This window comes from Pelobates fuscus, chromosome 7 (assembly GCF_036172605.1).
Source record: "Pelobates fuscus isolate aPelFus1 chromosome 7, aPelFus1.pri, whole genome shotgun sequence".
In the NCBI taxonomy this organism is placed as follows: domain Eukaryota; kingdom Metazoa; phylum Chordata; class Amphibia; order Anura; family Pelobatidae; genus Pelobates; species Pelobates fuscus.
In genome coordinates this window covers 72,883,570-72,905,820 of record NC_086323.1, presented here as the reverse complement: position 1 = coordinate 72,905,820, position 22,251 = coordinate 72,883,570, and the positions used below count along the sequence as shown (strand labels likewise).

The 22,251-nt window shown below is 38.3% G+C and overlaps 1 protein-coding gene across 1 annotated transcript in view; it reads right to left on the bottom strand.

Annotated features, from left to right (window-relative positions):
• Positions 1–22,251, bottom strand: part of LOC134568680 (glyoxal reductase-like) — a 144,679-nt gene that overhangs the window by 27,381 nt on the left and 95,047 nt on the right. The window contains exons 6-7 of the mRNA XM_063427335.1: positions 18,540–18,722; positions 14,830–14,889 (exon numbers count right to left, since the gene is read on the bottom strand). Coding sequence (XP_063283405.1) covers positions 14,830–14,889; positions 18,540–18,722 — 243 coding nt within the window. The remainder of the gene's footprint in view (positions 1–14,829; positions 14,890–18,539; positions 18,723–22,251) is intronic.

Genomic DNA, 22,251 nt, shown 5'->3' with positions numbered 1-22,251 from the left:
CCACCATGACCAAGACCAAAGAGCTGCCCAAGCATGTCATGGACAAGATTGTAGACCTACACAAGGCTGGAATGGGCTAAAAGACCATCGCCAAGCAGCTTGGTGAGAAGGTGACAACAGTTGGTGCGATTATTCACAAATCGAAGAAACACTAAATAACTGTCAGTCTTCCTCGGTTTGGTGTTCAATGCAATATCTCACCTCGTGGAGTTTCAATGATCATGAGAACAGTGAGGAATCAACCTACACAGAACTACAACCTACACAGAATCAGAACTACACAGGAGTATCCTGTTAATTATCTCAAGGCAGCTGGGACCATAGTCACCAAGAAAACAATTGGTAACACACTATGTATTGAAGGACTGAAATCCTGTAGCGCCTGTCAGGTCCCCCTGCTCAAGAAAGCACATGCACAGGCCCGTCTGAAGTTTGCCAATGAATCTGAATGATTCAGAGGAGAACTGGGTGAAGTGTTGTGGTCAGATGAGGCCAAAATCAAGCTCTTTGGCATTAACTCAACTTGCCATGTTTTGAGGAAGAGTAATGATGCCTATGACCCCAAGAACACCATCCCCACCAACAAACATGGAGGTGGAAACAGTATGCTTTGGGGGTGTTTTTCTGCTAAGGGGACAGGACAAGCACACCGCATCAAAGGGACGATGGTCATGTACCCTCAAGTTTTGGGTGAGAACCTCCTTCCCTCAGCCAGGGCATTGAAAATGGGTCTTGGATGGGTATTCCAGCATGACAATGACCCAAAACACACGGCCAAGGCAACAAAGGAGTGGCTCAAGAAGAAGCACACTAAGGTCCTGGAGTGGCCTAGCCAGTCTCCAGACCTTAATCCCATAGAATATATGTGGAGAGAGCTGAAGGTTCAAGTTGACAAGGGAACATTAGGCCTTGGGGTTGTTTTTTTGCTAAGGGGACAGGACAACTGCACTGCATCAAAGGGACGATGGTCATATACCATCAAATTTTGGGTGAGAACCTCCTTCCCTCAAATTTTGGGTGAGAACCTCCTTCCATCAAATTTTGGGTGAGATCCTCCTTCCCTCAGCCAGGGTGTTGAAAATGGGTCGTGGATGGATATTCCAGCATGACAATGACCCAAAACACACAGCCAAGGTGACAGGAGTGGCTCAAGAAGAAGCACACTAAGGTCCTGGAGTGGCCTGGCCAGTCTCCAGACCTTAATCCCATAGAAAATCTGTGGAGAGAGCTGAAGGTTCGAGTTGCCAAACGTCCGCTTCAAAACCCTAATTACTTGGAGAAGATCTTCAAAGAGGAGTGGGACAAAATCCCTCCTGAGATGTGTGCAAACCTGGTGGCCAACTACAAGAAACGTCTGACCTCTGTGATTGCCAATAAGCGTTTTGCCACCAAGTACTAAGTCGAAGCGGTCAAATACTTATTTCACTCATGGACATGCAAATCAATTTATAACTTTTCTGACATGCGTTTTTCAACAAATATGGAGGTGTCTTTTCACAGAGAGTATAGAGGAGAATCTCTCCCGACGGCGCCTGTACACGTGGGCGCAACCAATCGTGTTTGAGCATCTGCATGTTGCCCCAGTTACATGACGCGGACGGAAAAGCTTGTGGGACTCCTCCTCCATTTCCTGACGCGACGATAGTCTTTGAATTTCTGCGCATGCGCACATGTGCATGGACCACGCCGGGCAATCAGACAGACAGCGGACAGCTGATGTGGTGAGTACCTGCTAATTTTTTGTCTTATATAAAGCTGTTAACTGTATATAAGATTTTTATGTCCTGATAAAAGCTCTGATTAGGAGTTGAAACATTGACTACTTCAATTTATTAGAATAAAAGAAGAACGTACTTATCAAAACCTGGAGTGCCGGTATTTTTGTATGGGATTAGATATATATATATATATATATATATATATATATTCGAGCCTTAAAACTCCAAAGGATTGACAGATTTTTATTTTTTTTATATTCTAATTGTCAAAACCTGCTCTGAGAAGCTTACTATATGAAGCATAGAGACATACGCTTCATTGCTGACAATTGTCATTTCAATGAATGCAATGCATTTGGATCCTAGGGCTTTAATTCCGTATTTCATAATATAATTTCTAATTTATGCTGAAAACTTCCACTTTTGTGTTCTCTTTCGACAACAATCATATCAATGGCCATTTTGGACCATTCAAGTGGTCTTTCAGAAACTATAAATAGGATGCAATGTCTCAGCGAATCGCTGTACTACTATGCACTCCACTCTTGTTTGGCGTTTTGCTTACAGTGGACTCAAGAACACCAACAATAGCCAATGCAAGAGATCCCTGCCAATTACTATGAGATTGTTTTGTGATCTACTTGGGTAGTCTGGGCCTTATTGTTGTAATTGACTTCTTATATATAGTGCACCATGCCCATGGCTATTGTGTAATCAAGAATAAATTACTTAAAACAGTTTCTGCTACAATTTGGGACCATGTGGGAATTATTTGCTCTTTTTCTCAGACTCTAAGAAATATGTTTGTTTGGGCATATCTTCACAAATCTAACATATTCCAATAATGGTAATAACCAAAATTTGTGCATGGTTTATTGGAAAGACACCATCAGATTTATGAACGTATGAACTGAAAAATATAACTCTTAGAGACACTTAATAGAGCTGATTTATCTAAGTTTACACAAAGGCTCTGACTATTATTAGATCATGCAATTTGGTCATATATTGGGTTATTTCAATGCAAGAATACAGAGAATTCTTCAAGGCTCACACATTTCCTTTCACCATTGTATCTCGCACTTAGCACCTATTGTTACTGCAAAGTGCTAGAAATAGAGTCTCATTTACCTCAAATTTTATGTAACTTTCATAACAAGTGTGTAACTACATTGCATTCTGCAGAACATTCAGCTATTCTATACTATGTCATTTTGGCACAAAAAAAAAAAACAACAAAAAACAACTTGATCTGTTTGACCTTGGAAACTTCTTATCTACGAAAGTTGCAGATCTATATAAACATGTGACATTATGCGCAAGGACCCTCACTTCACTGCACTGTGTTGCTCTATGCAATATTCCCAGGATTATGTCAGTAAAGCTCTACTTTTTTTATAGACTCTAAACAATGAGGTTTTGTGTGTAGCCTGGGAGAACGCTGCACTCTATAGCTCGTAACAATGTGGCTGTGGAACAATATGCTTATTCTGCCGCCTGATAACAGCTAGCGTTCCTGACAAATACTAAAACAGAATGTCAGACACAGGAAATCAGGAGTCTGAAAAGAGAATATCCAACGTGAACCCACAGTTCATCATATGACCTGCCAAAAGCACATAGATTGAAAGTGAATCTATAATATGTTTTAATAATGTAAAGCCTTCTTTGCCAACACCTTCTTTATTCTTGTTCTGTACATTTCTGTACAGTGTCTCTAATGCACTTAGTGCTGCATTGTCTGGCTGTGAAAGAGGGATATTTGAAACCTATTAAAAATGACCAATTTAATGCTAAAAAGACTACATGTGATCTCAAAATAATTCATCGCCAAGCAAGTCTCATATATATTATTTTTGTCTTCTGCATTGTCACCTTTTTAGTTACAGCCATTTTTTTTTGTTTGTTTTCTACATTTCCATGCCAGGTTTATTGCGATGAAGATTTCAATCAAGACATTGAAACCCATCGGAAGATAAGTAAAATGTTTTATTTTTTACGGTTTCTTTTTTCATTGTTTTGTTTGTTTGTTTTTTACTGAAAAGGGGTGAATTTTATATTAAGGAGATTCAGGTTCATTAAACATCACTGGAATCAGTCCATTATATCGTATTTTACTTTGGGTAGAACTGGAAATAATTCAGCATACTTCATTTAAATATTACGTACATTGCTTCCCATCTGCTATCGTCACTCACTGCTAATCTATGAACATTCCTAAAGATATGTGCACAGTCTTGGTCACTTAAGAAGACCCCTAGATTTTCAGATGATACCCCAGTGAATGACGGAAGACTACCAGGAAAGGCTGATTATACTATGGTCCCAGGGGCATGCCACTGTGTATCCTGTGAGGCGGCTGGTTTCTCCAGCTGTAATTTGGGGCCTCAAAATTTCCTCAGTCAAGGAGTAATATAGTGTATTCGGCACAGGATATCACGAGGGGCATCTAGTTGTAGACCTTTCGGTCTTAGAGCTCTATGGGCTTGATTGAAAATTATGGGAGTGTCCTCAGGGCACTCCAAAATTTGGGTAAAGCGTGACCTCAGTATGAGTTGTATATCTTCTTTGGTAATGCCTGTCGATTCGAGTATATCCCAGATCTTTTAGGTTATTGCGTCTCCCCCTGCTGTTAATGTCGTCCAGACATCTTTGTTAATCAGAAATAAGGGCTGAGTACTCTGTAAGATGCCCCTGTACATCCGCTTCACGCTGGGCTGAGGCCTCTATCCCCTCTTCCAAATCATGTACTGCTTTATATCCGCACACCCACCCTGCTTAGTTTATTTCCCAAACTGATTATTAGCTTGTCTATATTAAAGCAATCACTTTTTCAGGGGAGATGACGGAGTGCTTTGATATCTGTATCTTTTACTAAAGCTTCAGATATTGAAGGTGTAGCTGGAGGTGTCCTGCTAAAAAGTGTTTCATGGATTTGTTCTGTGGTTTTTTAATGTCATTTGGTCGCCTTTAGTTAGGAGATGGGTGGTGATTGCAGTATGCCAGGAGTGATCTCAAATCCTATGTCCAATCCCTGGCCAATCGCAACCATGCATAGTTAATTTACCTGAATACCCATTGCAATATTTTTCTGATAGAACCTTTGTTTAACTATAGCTCACCCTCTAGTGAAGAAACCACACAAAATACCATATAAGACAAGATACATACATTTAAATAACACAATAAATAGTTTCACACTCAAAGCACAAGGAAGGTAGAGCCAAGCAAGTAAGGAGGTAGAAAATTGCTAAAGCCTGGTTATATTACTATACTATTACCAACAACAAGTGAGACACTTTACATAGATATTCTTCTACAGTAGAAAGCAAATAATTTGTTTAGTCATAAAGGGATATGGCTGGCACATAATCAGTTTTGATGGACAATTAGTTTTCAAGGTGATCAGTCTTTTGAGAACGATTAGCCATGAAAAACGCGGGTCACACATTATTGCCAACTGAATTAAAGGCTGATATGCAGAAACAGATTACACATCATTGGATAATCAACAATCTGCCTGTTTAACTTCTCCTGAAGTAACAAGCAGCGCCATAATTTTCTGCATGATTTAATAATGCCTAGACATCAAACTAAATTGCAGGTTGCCTGGATAAAAGACTATTCTGTATGAAAATCATGATGCCCATTCCCGTAAAATAACACCGCACAGAACAACAGTAAGACTTACTTCTCAACCTTTCAGCACAGAATAAACCAGAATAAATCTGCTTTTTCAGACCCTGGTCATCTCTATAACGCTATTTGTTTAAAACGACTGTCATGTAAATTTTGTATGCATATGCATCTTAGGTTCAATTATAAATAGCGTAAAAAGACAGTGTGTTATGACATAAATGCTTGATTCCCTCTAGAAACAATACTCAAGTCTAAAAAGTAATGCCACCCCCAAGAACCTATCCTCTTGTATAAATCATTGAAAACATTCCTTTATTTGCCAAAGAAATTCTTTAAAATATCCAGCGTAGACATCACGCACATTAACTCACACAGAGGCAAGGAGACGTAATTATCACAAAAAGCGCAATTAACGCATTTTGTACCAGACTTAATTATGTGTGGTACGAAACGCGTTGATCATGGCTTGTGCGGTGGATATTTTAAGAAGTTTTTTGGTTTAAAAAAAAAAAAAAGGAGAATTTTTAACAAACCAACAGTACTTTTTATTAAACTGGATGTTTTATTGCGAAATTGATATTTAATACTGGGATGGACTACACCTTTACAGAAAGATTACACAGTTGCAATATACATTAAACAAAACAAGAAGGGAAGTAAGCAAAAGATTGAAACCATGATCTATTTTTGTTGAATAAACCATAATCTCACCCGCTAGGACCAGTTCTCTAATCTGAGTCATAATCCCAACAGGAGTGTTGTGTAAATATTTGTGTAACTTAATAAATAACGTTTGTTAGACTGGTTCTTGCTTTTATACACATTTTTGTATTTTTGTTATTGGCTTTTTTCTGGTTTTTTTTTAAGACTAAATAAATAGACAACTACCCACTATATTTATGTTTGTTCTCGTACTGAATCATTGAATGCCACACACTTGTTTCACATCCAACTGTGCATTTATATAAGGTGTAACGGAATGCAGTATAATAGTGCACGATATCCGTTGGTATCTTCAGGAAATCCACAGTCAGAGTAGAAAGCAAGGCAATATCCCCAATCCTCCCAATAACCGGACGAAACACAGTTTGGGAGTCAACTAACTCGGTTTATTCACAAGCAGCATATTTATACAGTTCCCCATGCAAGGGGTTTCCACACAGATAATCCAGGGGATTTCTCCCAACATGCATTGTGACTTTCCCAACAGGCATTGCTGCACGAGATGGATACTCCCACCAAAATGGACGATTAAGTGGATTATCCCCTCGTGCAGCAAAACCGACAATTGACTTTAAAATATATAATTCACACAATATTCGGTACTTTGGAATAACCGAACGTTCGGTAGATAGCTGGGGTCGGAGCGCACACTTTGTGAGAATACCGCTCTGATCCCAGCTGAATTGACCGAACGCCGCACATAATACATTTAAACATGGAAGTTGGTCTAAAAGTACCGAATAAGTACGGGACACATAATGTACCGAACGCGGGACTCCTGAACGCTCTGGAAGTCCAGCGGTGTTCGGATCATTGAGTAGCCTTTATCAGTTCCAGGCTCTCGACGACCGAACACCGCTGCAGAGACAAAGGATCCAAGATGGCCGACCGCCGCATGGTCGGTAGTCGAACGACGGCCACCTAGGAGAGCCCTTAAGTACCGATTGCAACAATGTTGCAATCGGTTAATTGGTACCACACAACTTGTGAATGTGTGGTCGACCTGGGGAGCCCGTATTCGCACGGCGAACGGCCAGGATAACCGTTTTTCGTCGTACGAATGCTTGTATGCTGGCAGCGTACGGCTGTCAGCATGCGAACGGCCATAGCACAATACATATACAATCAACGGAATACATTATACATTCAGCCTACGGACAACCTATACTGCATATAGCTCAGAAGTGGCTAGGTTTGCCACATAAGGTTTCATGATTTTTTACATTTCACAAAATAGCCAAACCAAAAACATAAGGAGATATGCCCTAAATGAAAACATGTATGGATGTAATTATGCATTTTTTTTCATTGGGGTTATACGCTGCAGTTCTCTTGTCTGGTGCCTTTGCAAGTCCTCCCCTTCTAACCCCACCCAGACATTCTGTGGCTGTCCAATCACAGATTTCCCAATGCAGTGCAATGAGAAGTCTTTACAAGACAGGTGCTCTGAGCAATCGCTGCATCTTGAGTTTAGCTCCAATGAGGTAAACAACAGGAAGTAACAGGACCAGGTGCCTGACTGACAGGCAGAGAGGTGTAACAAGGTTAATTTATAAATGTGCAATGACTATTGAAATCAGCATTTTTTTGGGTAAATGGAAAAAAAAGAGGACACACTGTTCATACATAAAGCACTTCATCAAGCTAAAGCGCTTTAGGGGTCTGGAGTGTCCCTTTAATATTTTTTCCTACATGGAGTATAGGGTGGTAAAATGCAGCTATGGAGAGAAGAAGGGTACTGAAAGAGAATACAAAGAAAGGAGAGGCTAAAAATAAAGAAGGATAAAATCAGATGAACCAAGTAAAGGAATAAAAGACGAGTGAGGAAGATTGAGAACAAAAAAAGGATTAAAAGAACACTCCAGATTCCTAACGCACTTTAACTTGCTTGTGTGAAGATTGTGCCCTCTTTTTTACTTTTTCAATTTTTCAATAGAAATTAGCACAATTATAAATTAACCTTGTTACAACCCCTGGTTTTCAATCAGACAAACGGTCCTGTTACTCCTTGGTTGGTTATCCCAGTGGAGATAAACTAATAAAGAGCTGCAACTGTCCAGAGTACCTGTCTTGCACAGACTTCTCATTGAGCTGCATTGGGAAGTCTGTGATTGGACAGCCAGAGAACGTCTGGGCGGGGTTAGAAGAGGAGGGCTTGCAAAAGGAAGCAAGAGAAGAGATTTGCAGGTTTAGATTTATTTTATTTATTTATTTATTACTGGCATTAATAAAGCGTCAACATGTTCTGCAGCGCTGATTAAAAAATGCCTAATTAAATGTGTGCATGTTTTCATTGGCGGAATATCTGTTGAACAATAATTTTTTTATATAAGACAAAGAAAAAGAATAGAGCAGAAAACAGGAAAACAAGACTGCCTGTGCATTACTATAGTTTTTTGCCTTTACATATATCCACAGTAAACTGGTGTGTATTTATAGTCATAGTAACAGATAATTTAAAACAGATTCCTTTAATGCTCCCTACATGAGTATACAACATCCTCCCGCCTGCGGACACAGGGTCAATAGGAATGTGTGGGAATATTTTTTTTATTGATACGCTGTGAGGTTGGGCTGTTTATCTTGCACAGCACGGCTGAATAACCTGTTTTTATTTCAACTCTCTACTGTGTATAGCCTATTTTACCAACAAGACAAACATCAGGAACACAAAAACCTTGCCCGAATCAAAACCTCTCCATTCATTAACCCTTCGGAGGCCAGAGGTAAATGAACCTGCCGGGTATACCTCCGTCAGTCAAAGCATGTCGCAGTTTTGTTTGATGTTTCACTTTTCTAATGCTTTCAATGTGGCAGAATACCCATGCAGGATTACAAAAGATGCTTGGAATTAGGCTCAGAGTAAGATCATTATTTTTATTAGCTTGTAAAGGAACCAGTAGATGCCTTGCAGTCTTTAAAATTTAAATCTGTGGACAAAAAAAGGTGAAACGTCTGTACAACAATGGGAACCAGAAGGGCGAGGGATTTTTTAACTAAACAGTGACTTGTTATGAATTGACAACCAAATTGCAAAATGTGGGCCAACATTGATGAGTTGAAATCAAATCAACCAGACATGCTTCTACACAGCTCAATGATAGTTCCTGCTGAGGCTACACCACTGCACCAGAAGAAAGCATGGTAGACCTAACTTAACTGTCAGAAAGATACCAAGCTGCATAATGTATGAGTCTTATAAAGTAATTATAAGAATGGAATGTTCATCTTCATACACAAGACATATATTTATGTAATAATTTATTTTTAAAGTTAAAACAAATCAACCAGTTAGATATTTTTACAAACTGAAAAATATGAAACTGTGCAAATCCCATGCCAACACGACCCAATGCCCTTTCCAAAAAAAAAAAAAAAATCCTTACCAATGTGCAATTTGTTTTGGTCTGCACATAATTATACCATCTGTAGAAACTTGGGTCTGGAAGGTATTAAATTCCACTCATAATTCTACTAACTGAGCAAAATAAATGATTTCAAAGATAAGATGGGAATGTTACATTACAATCACTTTACTTTACTGCAACAAAAGTATTTCCATATTTGCTCGCTATGTACCCTCTTCGTATGTCTTAAAGTCTGTACTCAATTAATCTTTACCAGTTAGGTTTTGTTCAGCAATAACTTGGAATTACCAGTGATGACAATTGAAACAAATGTCAGCAAAGTATTGCAATTCAGTTGACGATAATTATTATAATAGTGAGCTATTTTCAGATTTCAGATGTTAAAGCACCCTAACCACTATAGACTATTGAATATAGACATCCTGCTTCTCCTGCAGGAGATGGCTGGATGCAGCACAGGTGCCCAGGGGACCCAAGTAACTTGTCAAACCGTCCTTTGACAAGTCACACTGGGATGGGGCAAAGGCACCCCTGGTACCATAACCAGTACAGCTGTCTGTAGTGGCTATGGTGTTTGGAACCCTCCTTAAATGCAGGGAGCTCCATAGATAGATGTAGACAGAAAAGAGGATTTTGTTTGCACCATCATAATCAGATTTAAAATTAGCATCTACATTGTGCTGATAAGTTTTCAGTCTATTCAATGTTCAATTCTTGGTATAAAAGATTAATGAAATAATTAAAAGATTTCTAGGAATTCCTGGGGGCACTGAGCATCAACAGGCTGTTTAAACCCTTAAGGACCAAACTTCTGGAATAAAAAGGAATCATGACATGTCACACGTCATGTGTCCTTAAGGGGTTAAAAGATTGTGTGATAATCTGGTAAAGTAGCTAAGCCTACTTCTCTGATTATAACCAGGGGGTGCTCAGTAACCTGGAATGGGGTGTAAATCACCTGGGTCAGTAGGGCTTGGGAATCCCCTTTACCTTATCATCCTTCTCAAAGGAAGAGACTGCATTCTTCTTAAACTCTAGTCTAGGTGGTTGTTTTGTAAAAAAAATTTAATAAAACGCAAATCACTGTTTAGTAGATATATCCCCAATGAATACATGCATGCATTTTTAATATATGTATACTTTGGTGGTATATCTTAAAAGAGTTTGCAAAAGTTGCAGTGCCTCATAGAAACTGGCACTTTTACAAACTGGGGTTAAAATAGGATACCCCTCACTTATAAAGTAATTTTGCAGTATGGGTGAAGAGCAATGGAATTAGAGTTTCTATGATGGAAACCATAGAAAGCATTTTTATTCTGACATCGTGCCTGAGTTATGGCAGGTAATAAATAACAATTTGAGGAAACTTTGCCCTGCCAAATAATACAGCTAGAGCAAATTAACCTGATTGTGTTAAAATGTTATTTAAATTAAAAGAAGTAATTTTAAAAAAAAATATTTAAAAAATATACATATATTATTTTTAGAACTAAAATAAGTACATGTTTAGAGCATTCTTAGAAGGTAGTTAACGCACTACACCAAAGCCAATATACATGTTTAACTTCCCATCTGGACTTCATTTTCAGTCTTCTTATAACATGGTAGGATGTCAAATTACTCTGTGAAAAGATTTAGATTTTTTTTTTTGTCTTTAACTATGGGAACTACATTTTTGGTTTTAGAAAAGTATTTTAAATGTATGTAGTAATGCAGTGGTTATGATTCACTTGGGCTAATTCCAAGAATCTTGATTTGTTATCAAATTTGGCAGATATCGCAGACATTACTGATAACGATAATCAGTGCGAACAATTTCAGACTGGTTCTAGCATATATATCTCAGTTAATATTATATTTATATCTAGATTATAAGAAAACATGAATGTAATGCTTTCTTACAATTAAATGGCGCAATCATTGCAGTTCTTTGCAAACAATGCCACACCTTACTGTCATTAAAATGGTTAACTTAGTTATATGAGTTAAACCGTTTTGTCTGGTCACCCAGACTTATGATATCTTTCAGTCATGGAATTCAAGCCACTGGAGGTCATGTGCAGTCACTACCGCTGTAAGGTCATGTGGGGCCACTAGAAAATGGTTACATACTCATGGGTCACCAGGTAATTGTCATGATTAATGCTACAGGATGTAATGAAGTTCAGTGCATCTCCTCAAGCTATGTTTGCTTGCATATTTGTTAAGGTCAAGTCCTTCTAGACTAGGGTTAACAGGTAACTCTCCACTTCTTACTGAACTACATTTCCCATGAGTCTTTTGTTGGTGGAGAATTTCAGAGTAGTAATTTAGGATGAGTCTAAGAGATTCCTGATGGTTATAGTTAAAGATGATATGAATGCATGAAAAAAGGATAATTTAAGGGTTAAATCTTAGTTAACAGCTAATGATTCTCATGATCTTGAAACAATATTCTCAGTTAATTGTTTCAGTTACTTTAATCTTGAAACCTTTGAGTCATGCAACAGTGTAAAAGCATGCAATGAAAAAGTTATTTTTTCTTGTCCTGTGTAACTAAGGAAAGGTTAGAGCTACATGGGAAGAGTGAGACAGGAAGACTCCCAAACCTGTGACAGCTACAGTATATTGGTGGGGTCCCAAGACACATGGCGTCCATCATGCAGGGAGTTAAGGGTCACAACATCCTCGTCCACTAGGGAGAAATCAAACACCTAGGGAGATGTACGGGTGTCAGGAGATTAGTGAGTGGGATGGAATGAAACATGTTACACACAGAATATTAAATAGCACACACACGGGAGAAAGGTTCTATGATATAAACCAGAACAGTGATCAACCTGAATTTCACACAGATTCTATGCCACGAATTGCCAGTCACTTGTTTAAATAATGCCCGAGTGCCACTGTGAGCAGTCAGTATAATGCTATCACATTGCACTTGAATGCTTAATTAGATCCCCATGACTTCTGTAACAATGGTTCGGTGAAAAATTGCAATAAAAAAAATAATAATATTGAGCCTTTTTAGAATAAAGGCTGTATATTTAAAGCAGAATCAACTAAAGATTGGATCAACACATATTTTGCCAATTATTAAGGTATTCATATGAGATGACAGACATAATGAAATGACAGCCAGCATTAGTATACAGTGGTGTGGACAAATTGGTCTACCTGCACATTAATGGGAAGATCAATAGCTAACTACTTTACTATCAAGCACCTTCCCACCGCAGGGCTCTGCTGCACCTATTCCTCTAGTTTAAGCTGCAGATGGCCAGTGAATGACTACCGAGGTATCTGAGGGACTGCAAGGTACTAAAGTATTGTTCTACTGCACAGACCTTTTATAGCTTTCTTGCAGAGTTTTGATTTGAACAATGGAACAAAAACAGCTGTCTATGAGATAAAGCTATCGTTCTCTGTTTTGTTTTAAGTTCTTTGTTTAAGAACTGACAGTAATTCCAAAATGTTTTTTATTTTGCCTGCAGCTATCAGAGAAAATGTTGAGGAACACCTATGGGGAATAAGTAACATATTTTCATATTTTAATTGTATTTCTTACTGTGATAGTGTTAATAATATTCCCCTCCACCTACTCTAAACTCTCTAAGGCGACATTCTATTTTCTGAAGCCATCATCTATATTACATTCATACACTGAATGATATGCATGAAGTTAGTAATAGCTAACTTTGGCATCTGCAATACATTTTGTCAAAGTCATTGCATGGGATGAAATTATCTTTCAAGGGATTTTCTGACTTCCAGTTAATCTTATAGGTGTAAATTTTTAAAGAAGAAAATGTAAGGGGCAAATATTGGAATATTTCTGCTGAGTGTATCACATTCAGCATCTTACCTACAAATTGTTCTGTGTCAGAATAGGATTTACTTCACATGAACCCATATGCACAGAAGTCCACCTCCACTGCCCACAAAAACAAAACAATTAAAGCCCCCAAAAAACTTGACATTTTAAATCTGATAAAAATGTTGTATATACACACATGCAGAGTTTGTCTGCAGTCTCTCTACATCTCTGTACGTGCTTGTTTAGCTGTGTGGGTAGCATCATGTGTAATAATGTGTGTGTAGCAGTGTATTTTACAGTGATGGTAGTAGCATGTGATGTATTGTGTCTGATATAGTGTGTTACAGTGTGGGTAGCATAAGTATGTGCAGCATTGTGTGTAGGTGTGTGTACATATATATATATATATATATATATATATATATATATATATATATACACAAAACAGTGTGGGGAGCAGGATGTGTAGCTATGTGTGTGTACCTGTTATTTCTGGCCATTCTGGCCCTAGTTCTCTCCCTTCTCCTGGCCAGTCCTCCTCCCTCTCCTTGAGATCACTGGTTCATTCTGACAGGATTCCAAAGTCCAGCAATGTATTTTCCTGACAGCAAGCAGTAGGCACCAGACAGGAGGTAGGAAGGGGGTCTTTAACAGGCAGAGCAAATAAGTGCCTCCATCAGGCAAGCATCTGCAGGCAGGCGACAACTCTGCCTAATGGTAAATCTGGCCCTGCTCTTTGTAGAAATGATCCACAGTAGGTTATGTTTTAGAATCTAGTCTCAGGAATGTTCCATTTACAAATTAACCATATGGGCATATATTTCAGAACTGAGCCCCCAGGAACGTTCAATGTACAAATGAATAATAGTCATGTTTCAAAATCCAAACCCCCGGAAAGCAATGGTTAAGGTAATTCTAGCCCTGCTCTTTGTACAAATTACCCACAAGGAGTTATATTTCAGAACTCGGAATTATTACTCTACTGCTATGCACATATGTCCTGTTGGATGGGGGGCTATGTTAGAGAACATTTCCCCAATGTGGTTTATGTTTCAGAACCTAGCCCTGGGAATGCGCTAGGTGTTATAATATTACTGGACTAGTTTGTTGTATTAGGTATGGTTAGACAACATCCATAACAGTACTTCTGCAAAACTCACAGCTATCCCCACTACACAGTAAGACAATACTTTATCAAGGCATTGTCAAAGGCTTTTTGTAGTGAAAAACACTCCTAATACCTAATCGCATTCAAGGTTATAATGGATATTTTTGTGGCTTGTTACAGCTATCATTAATGATAAATAGTTATATAACAGGGGCTTGTCTGACAGTTGCTGTTGAATCAAATTACCCATAATACTCTACAAGCCTTTGAGAACCTTAGCCCATGATGAGTTAAAGGGACACTCTCATTGGACACTCTGTGCAGTTACATGGCAGATGTGGGAATCCAAGCTAGAATGCACACCACAAAGCAGGCACATCAATAAATGACAATGCACTCATTACTAGTATGTGCAGCAAACACATAGAGCAAACTGTAGTAAAGTAAGCATGCAGCTAGATGGTCACAGGATATTACCTCGCAATTTTCCCGGATTCTGTCTTCTTTCGTTGACTTTGGAATTGTAACGACACCGTTCTAAGGAGAGAAAATACAATATCATTATAATCTCATTTGAGGGAAATTAAATCCAACTCCGAGAACACACTAAGATCACAAGTAAACATGAATGTGTATGCATCCATTGTTCCACACTTGTGACTTACAAAGGCAAGCAAAAACAGACACTGTGAGAGAGTCCACACATTGTCCTCTACCTCTCTACATCTGCATACCATTACACTGCATCACCTCTGCTTAAAAACGTATTATTAAGTCTGCTTTTATTAGGTTGTATAACACTACTAAATATATTTACTTCTTCAGTCTTTTTACACGTCCCTGTGCTAGAACTTACAAGAATTCCCCTGCTACCAAAAGCTTCAAACAATTGCTTATATCAGTTTTCAGGTAAGGGTAGCAATACATTTAAAAAAAAAAAAAAAAAAATCTTGCTGATAAGGGATACACTGAACAAATCAAACTAAAGACTGAGCTTATTTGTGGAATTCTAGATGATGTAAGGACTAAAAATATGTATTTAATATGTCTTCTACTTATTCACACCTGCCAGGTGTATTCTGTGGAGTAGTGCATAAAAAAAATCTAATAGAACTACCACCAGGCATTTATAGGTACAGGTATTTTATTGTAGTGGGTTTGCCTATAGTTTTCAGGCCAAGCAGTGCGTATGGACAGGCCTAGGTTGTTTATTAATTTTGAAGTCCTCTCTGTTGGTGTCCCCCAAGGTTCAGTCCTTGGCCCCCTACTGTTCTCCATCTATACTGCCTCCCTTGGTAAACTCATTAGCTCCTTTGGCTTCCAATATAATTTCTATGCAGATGAAACGCAAATCTACCTGTCCTCTCCTGATCTGTCCCCGTCCCTCTTGACTAGTGTCTCTGATTGCCTCTCTGCTGTTTCTAACTGGATGGCTGCCCACTTCCTTAAACTAAACTTGACCAAAACTGAAATTCTGGTCTTTCCTCCCTCAAGTGTTGTTACTCCTGTGGCTGTCTCCCTCCAAGTCAACGGTGCTACCATCAGCTCCACCACGCAGGCTCGCTGCCTAGGTGTTCTCTTTGACTCCGACCTCTCCTTCAAGCCTCATGTTCAATCTATCGCCAAATCCTGTCATTTCCATCTCAAAAACATTGCACGCATCCTCCCCTACGTAACGCCAGATGCGACTAAGGTGTTGGTCCATTCCACTGTCCTTTCTCGCCTTGACGGTAATCTGCTTCTCAGTGGTCTTACGTGCTCCCAACTTGCACTGTTACAGTCCAAAATGAATGCGGCAGCGAGGCTCATCTTCCTGTCCGCCCGCACCTCCCATGCCTCACCCTTCTGTCAGTCCCTACATTGGCTTCCTATAAAATATAGAGCTCAATTTAAAATTCTGGTTCTTGCTTTCAAATCTCTACATAATGCTCCCACCTATCTATCCTCCCTTATACACAAGTATGTCTCGTCTAGGCCCTTACGATCTGCTGAAGACTTGCGTCTGTCTTCTGTCCGTACTCCCACCTCTGATGCTCGCCTTCAAAATTTCTCGAGGGCTGCACCGTTCCTGTGGAACTCGCTTCCCTCCTCCATTAGATGCTCACCCAGTCTCCACTCCTTCAAAAAATCGTTAAAAACCCACTTTTTCATAAAAGCGTATCAATTAAACTGTTAATAGCTCCCAACTGATTCCTCTTCTGCAACTGTCACTAGTCTAATACTATCCTTACCTTTTTGTGTCATTTTACCCTACTCCCTCTAGCATGTAAGCTCATTGAGTAGGGCCCTCAACAACTCTGTTCCTGTGTGTCCAACTTGTCTGGTTACAACTACATGTCTGTTCGTCCACCCATTGTAAAGCGCTGCGGAATTTGACGGCGCTCTATAAATATCATAATAATAATAATAATAACATCTCAATGCAGATAAATGACCTCTCCTGGGATTTGCTGCTCCATTGGCGCAGTCTCAGAGTGCATTGAAATATTTGTCTGAAGGTCATATGAGATTCATGGCTCTTGAAGGTCAGGAAACAATACCCTAGAATTCTTGCCAAATAAATAACACTTCTCCACTATACTACTTTTTGGCAAATTGTAGATGCATGTTGCAACAAGGTTAACTACATGTATTTCATGATTCACTAGACTAGATATTTAGGAGCTCAATTTCTTTAATCCACTGCATCTTAACCAGCAAAAAAACATTGGAGTCACTTATCTGATTCCAGCACCAAAGTCCCTCAACACTGGGTCACACTCCTCCTCTGCCAATGCAAACCCATTGGGGGAACCTAATGCGCATGCGGGGCCTTCCTAATAGGAAAGCATTGACTCAATGCTTTCCTATGGGGATTTTCAATACACTGGACGTTCTCATGCAAAGCGTCAAAAAGTAATTATTTGTGAAAATGCAAGAAGGACTGGCACACATTCATTAGAGGCAGTCTTAACCCTACAATTTAAACATTATCGGTTCTCTAAAACTGCAATATTTTACATTGAAGGGCTAAGGGCACTGAACCTAGGCCACTTCAATGAGTTAAAATATGTTTGGCCATATCCCCGCTCATACCCACTTTCCAAAACTGTTGGAAATACATTTTATTTTTAATAAAACCTTTTTGGGAAGGCAGTGGCATATGCCATAGACATCTTGCATACAAAACTTTACTATTCTATCAGGTTAACTATCATTTGTCATTGACTTCTCCAACCCAAGCACAGTGTAAAAATGAGGTGAAATAAAAATGTCAAAACCATTTTTTTTACACATTGATATATGGAATATTAACTCATAATATGAAATTAACCTCGGTATCAGCTTGTATGTATATATTCCAAATGTTTGTAAAATGAATTGACCCTAAAGAGAACAAAAATAAAAACACATTTTTTTTTAAATCCTTCTGCTTCAATTCAGACATGATCACAAATTATATATTTAACCACATTATATATTTTAATGTGCAAACCATGCTGGTTTTTATTCTGTATAATAAAGTATTTTCATCATTACTGCTTCTTTATATACAGCTTGCAACAGCAAAAGATGTTGGGGTCTTTCCCTCTATACTGTGGGCAAGTACTGTGTCCTTGTCTCAAGTGTAGAATAGTCACCAAGAAGAAGTGACAAACTTACTAAGTCATCACATTATCCCAAGGGGCTAAAACTCATAGTCACACCACAACACACAAGAGTTTGAAAAAAAAAAGAACTCGTAATAACTCATATCTGGAATGTACTGTAGCTTTCTGTCTGTAAATAGATATGTAATTGTATACATGCATGAAGAGAATATGACCTGTATGTGCATGGATATAAAAATAATAATACAATATTTGTGCTTTCCTATCTTTGAGACTCAAATGATTTTGCTTCTGTATACAAATGAATACGAAATAGTTTCAAATAGCATAAGTAAGAAAACAGAATAAACCTATTAAAGAAGCAAAACAAGACCGTACCTTAAATGTGAGTAATTGTAAATAAATGGAGTAGAGCAGGCTTGGCCAAAAGATGGACCCCTAGCTGTTAGAGAACAACAGCTCCATTCCTTTGATCAGCCAGTGGTGTAGTGAATATCAAGGTATCAAGAGTATCATAGCAAATGTTGGGGAAACCTTACTTTTAAGTTGCTCAATATCTGCCTCACACTATAGTTTCTTTTCACTCCTTTCTCTTACCTGGATGCTCCAGCGAATACAAATTTGAGCTGGAGTCCTTTCATATCGGTTTGCGAGTTGCAACACCACAGGATGGGTAAGAGCTTGCCCCTTAGCTAAAGGACAATAACCCCCCAAAACAATATTATTTCTCCTGCAGTAATCCAGCAGCTTGTGAGGCCTCTGAAATGGGTGGAATTCCACCTGTAGGAGAAGAGTGAATTAAGTTAAAGAATTAAGTGGGAAGGCAAGACAGATCTCTAAAAAGAAAAACATCCAGTCCGACACAAAAGATAATAAAGAACCAGGCACACAAAGAGTGTTAAGGGCAATTTATTACTATAAAAATTATGTTTCACTTCTCACATAAGTCATTCCAGACCATACACAAAAAAAAAACCCAAAAAGGTTTGGGAACACCAAGGCTCAGTGATACACATACACATAAAACACAATTGTATTAATTTAGCATTTTTGGTTGAAAAGCAAAACTTATATTGTTGTATGTTGTTGCATAAGATATTGTTGCATTATAAAAAAAACTAAACATTTTACAAAAGTTCAAACAAATAAACTAGTAGCTGCAACAAAGACAATTTGGACATACAGGAATAAAATATAATGCCAGGGACTAATGAAAGTATTTAGAAAACTGGGCAGACTAGATGGGCCGAATGGTTCTTATCTGCCGTCACATTCTATGTTTCTATGTTTCTATAAAAGGTAGTGTGGCCCTGCTCAAACGAGCTTATAGACTATAGACTGTATCAAACCTTTTTATTTTCATTAAATAACTGGGTTCACATCTCTTTATTACTTTTATTTTTTTTAAAAGGCTAAAGCATTTTGCATTTCACGGCATTTAATATGTCAGCAATGGTTTAACATAAATGTATATTATGTGATATTACGCACTAGGAAAGTTAGACATTAATTTATTGCAAGGCAACCTGTAAACTTTATTCAAAACTATGTGCCCTATACAGAAGCAAATCCTGCCTAAGCCCTACAGAAAGGAAACAGATAGTGCAACAAATGCTAATGCCGGTCATTGATTATGGGGATGTAGTGTATGCACCTGCATCGCAAACCCACCTTCATAAACCTAATACGTTATATCATTTGTTCTGCTGCTTTGTACTACAATGTAACTACTCGACCCATTATTGTGACATGATAAAAGAGCTAAACTGGTTATCACTGGAATCCCAAGGCACTATTCATCTTTCCAGCCTTGTGAATAAGAGCTCATCTTGGAAGCTCCCACCCTACCTGAGTAGAATGCTCTCCCCAGCTGTTCCCACCTCCTATAACCTCCGATCCAGTACCAGCACCATATTTAGCATACCGCAATACAAAAATAAAGTGGCTCAATCTTCATTTTCCTACAGAGCACCACAATTATGGAATAACCTCAGGAACACAGCCAAATCTTAATAAAATCTTTTAAGAGATCTATGGCAATATACCTCACTACATAATTCACCTGTCATGGTTGAATATATTTATTACCTGTTATGTGTTAAATTTATATATGTGTGAGAAATCTCAATGTATCCTTCCTGGTAAAATATTTTATAAATAAATAATTACATTTGTGAGAGACTATAAGAAAATATATTATATAAATATATATATATATATATATATATATATATATATATATATATATATATATATATATATATATATAAACTATCTTGACTAGTTGATTAGGTCGTTCTGCCAACCAAAATGCAGGTGGGATTCTAATCATGATCAATGATGAGATAAGAATAAACTTATAAGGTTAGTCTATGTAATAAAAATTACCCAATTTTTTTTAAAGGTATTAAAGAGATTACAGGCAGAACCCTCCTTTCATTCAGGAACCTCTCATTCTGCTTAATGAGGATGGACTTTATTCCATAAACCTCTATATAACAAGAAATTATGCAATAAATAGTTTATTGCATTTATCACACAGCATGATTGGAACTACTCAATATACGCAGGACAGTTTACTACTCAGTGTTGAAGTTTAGTGAACTTAATTGTGTTTTACAGTGATGCGAGAAAATAACTAACCTCAGCACTCCCCAGGATTGCCTGAGAGACAAAATGCTGAGATTATAAGCCAGTCTCAGACATGAAAGTGGGCTAAGGGTGCTGGTGCTATGCAGGGCTTAAAACTTCTAGTCCTATACTACTAGCCAGGCTGTAAACGTTAGTCACCACTGCAAGTGCTTATGGTGCCTAGATTGACCTATGGAAGTCAGCAAAACTACTAGGGACAATAAAGATACCAATTAGCGTTTTAAGTGATTCTTAAGCGTATGTTATGTGAACTGAACTTGAATTTGAAGCATTATTATTTATTTAATTGCATCAAAAAAATTATATTTTCATAATAGTTTCTACTTAAGTCTCTTAATTCTCTGGTGTCAGAGGGTTAACAAAGGCATCTCATAGCATTTTCACAAGCTAGCATTCACACAGTTAAAGGGATCGTATGTTCTCCTCTCTTCATTCATTACTGCTCCTTGCAGGGTTTGTTCTCAGGGGCCCTCTGCAGTATTGGAGTGTAGAGTACCAATTGACATACAAACAAAATGAAAGAACAGCTTGTCCCAGTAACCACAGTGAAAATGTTTGACTGCAGAGAGCAAAAGAAAGACTGGAGATGGGAATTGGGAGGGGGGTAGAGAGGAGTGATGCAGAAAAAGAGAGGGGTGGGGGAAATGAAGGACGTTCCTGAGAGAGAGGAATTACTAAACAGGAACAAAAGCATTAAGAAACACAAAAGGGTGAAAACCCGTGTAATTTTCTCACTTTCAGATAAAAACAATGGGTATACCACAATCAGAGTACACTTTGAACAATGGCTGAGCTATTACTATAATGAGATAAGCAGAATGCATACTGACAATGTTTACATGCTCTCATTCTTAATCTCAATTCACATTTAGTCTGTGTCACAGTCTTACAATGATACTGAAAAGGGATGATTCTCCTGATTTAAATGACCACTAAAGTCACCAGGGCCATTTCATCTCAATGAAGTGGCCTGGGTGCAGTGGTCTTGTCATTTTAAGCATTCAATGCTGTTTTGTAGAAACACTGACAGCCATTGTAGGGGCTTCTGCTGCAACGACGTGGCTTTACATTGAATCAATACTTTCCAATGGAGAAGCTGGGATCCACGCAAGGCACCATCAGGTCCCCAATGTTCGTCTATATAGGGAGTATTGGATTGGGCAATCGCCAGAAGAGAGCATGTCTCCAATAATAATAATATCAATGTGCTGGTTGCACTGCAAAGAGCCATGCCACTAGGAATGTCATATGTTGTTGTCAAAGAATATAAAACATTCCGATTGGCACAATGTGGTTTTCATACACAGTTGAGAATAAAGTCATTAATTTGATATATGGAGCAGATAAACAAAATGGTTAAATCAAATGCCCTAAGTGGGTATATATTCTTACATGTTTGGTATGTCCTGATATGTTCACAAGTATAAAGTTTAGATTTCTATGTCCCACCTGCTAGCACAAATATGATCATCACTGGTATAGTTCATTAGTAACGGATTATAATCATCAGCACCTTCAATGAATGTGTACTGTAATCAGTAATCAATGTCCTACCATCCCATCATCTAAAATCCAAACCCTTCCTTCATCTTAATGTCACATAATGCCACCAATTGCCTTTTCATTAGGCTCAAGCTTTGTACCCAATCCCTTTCCA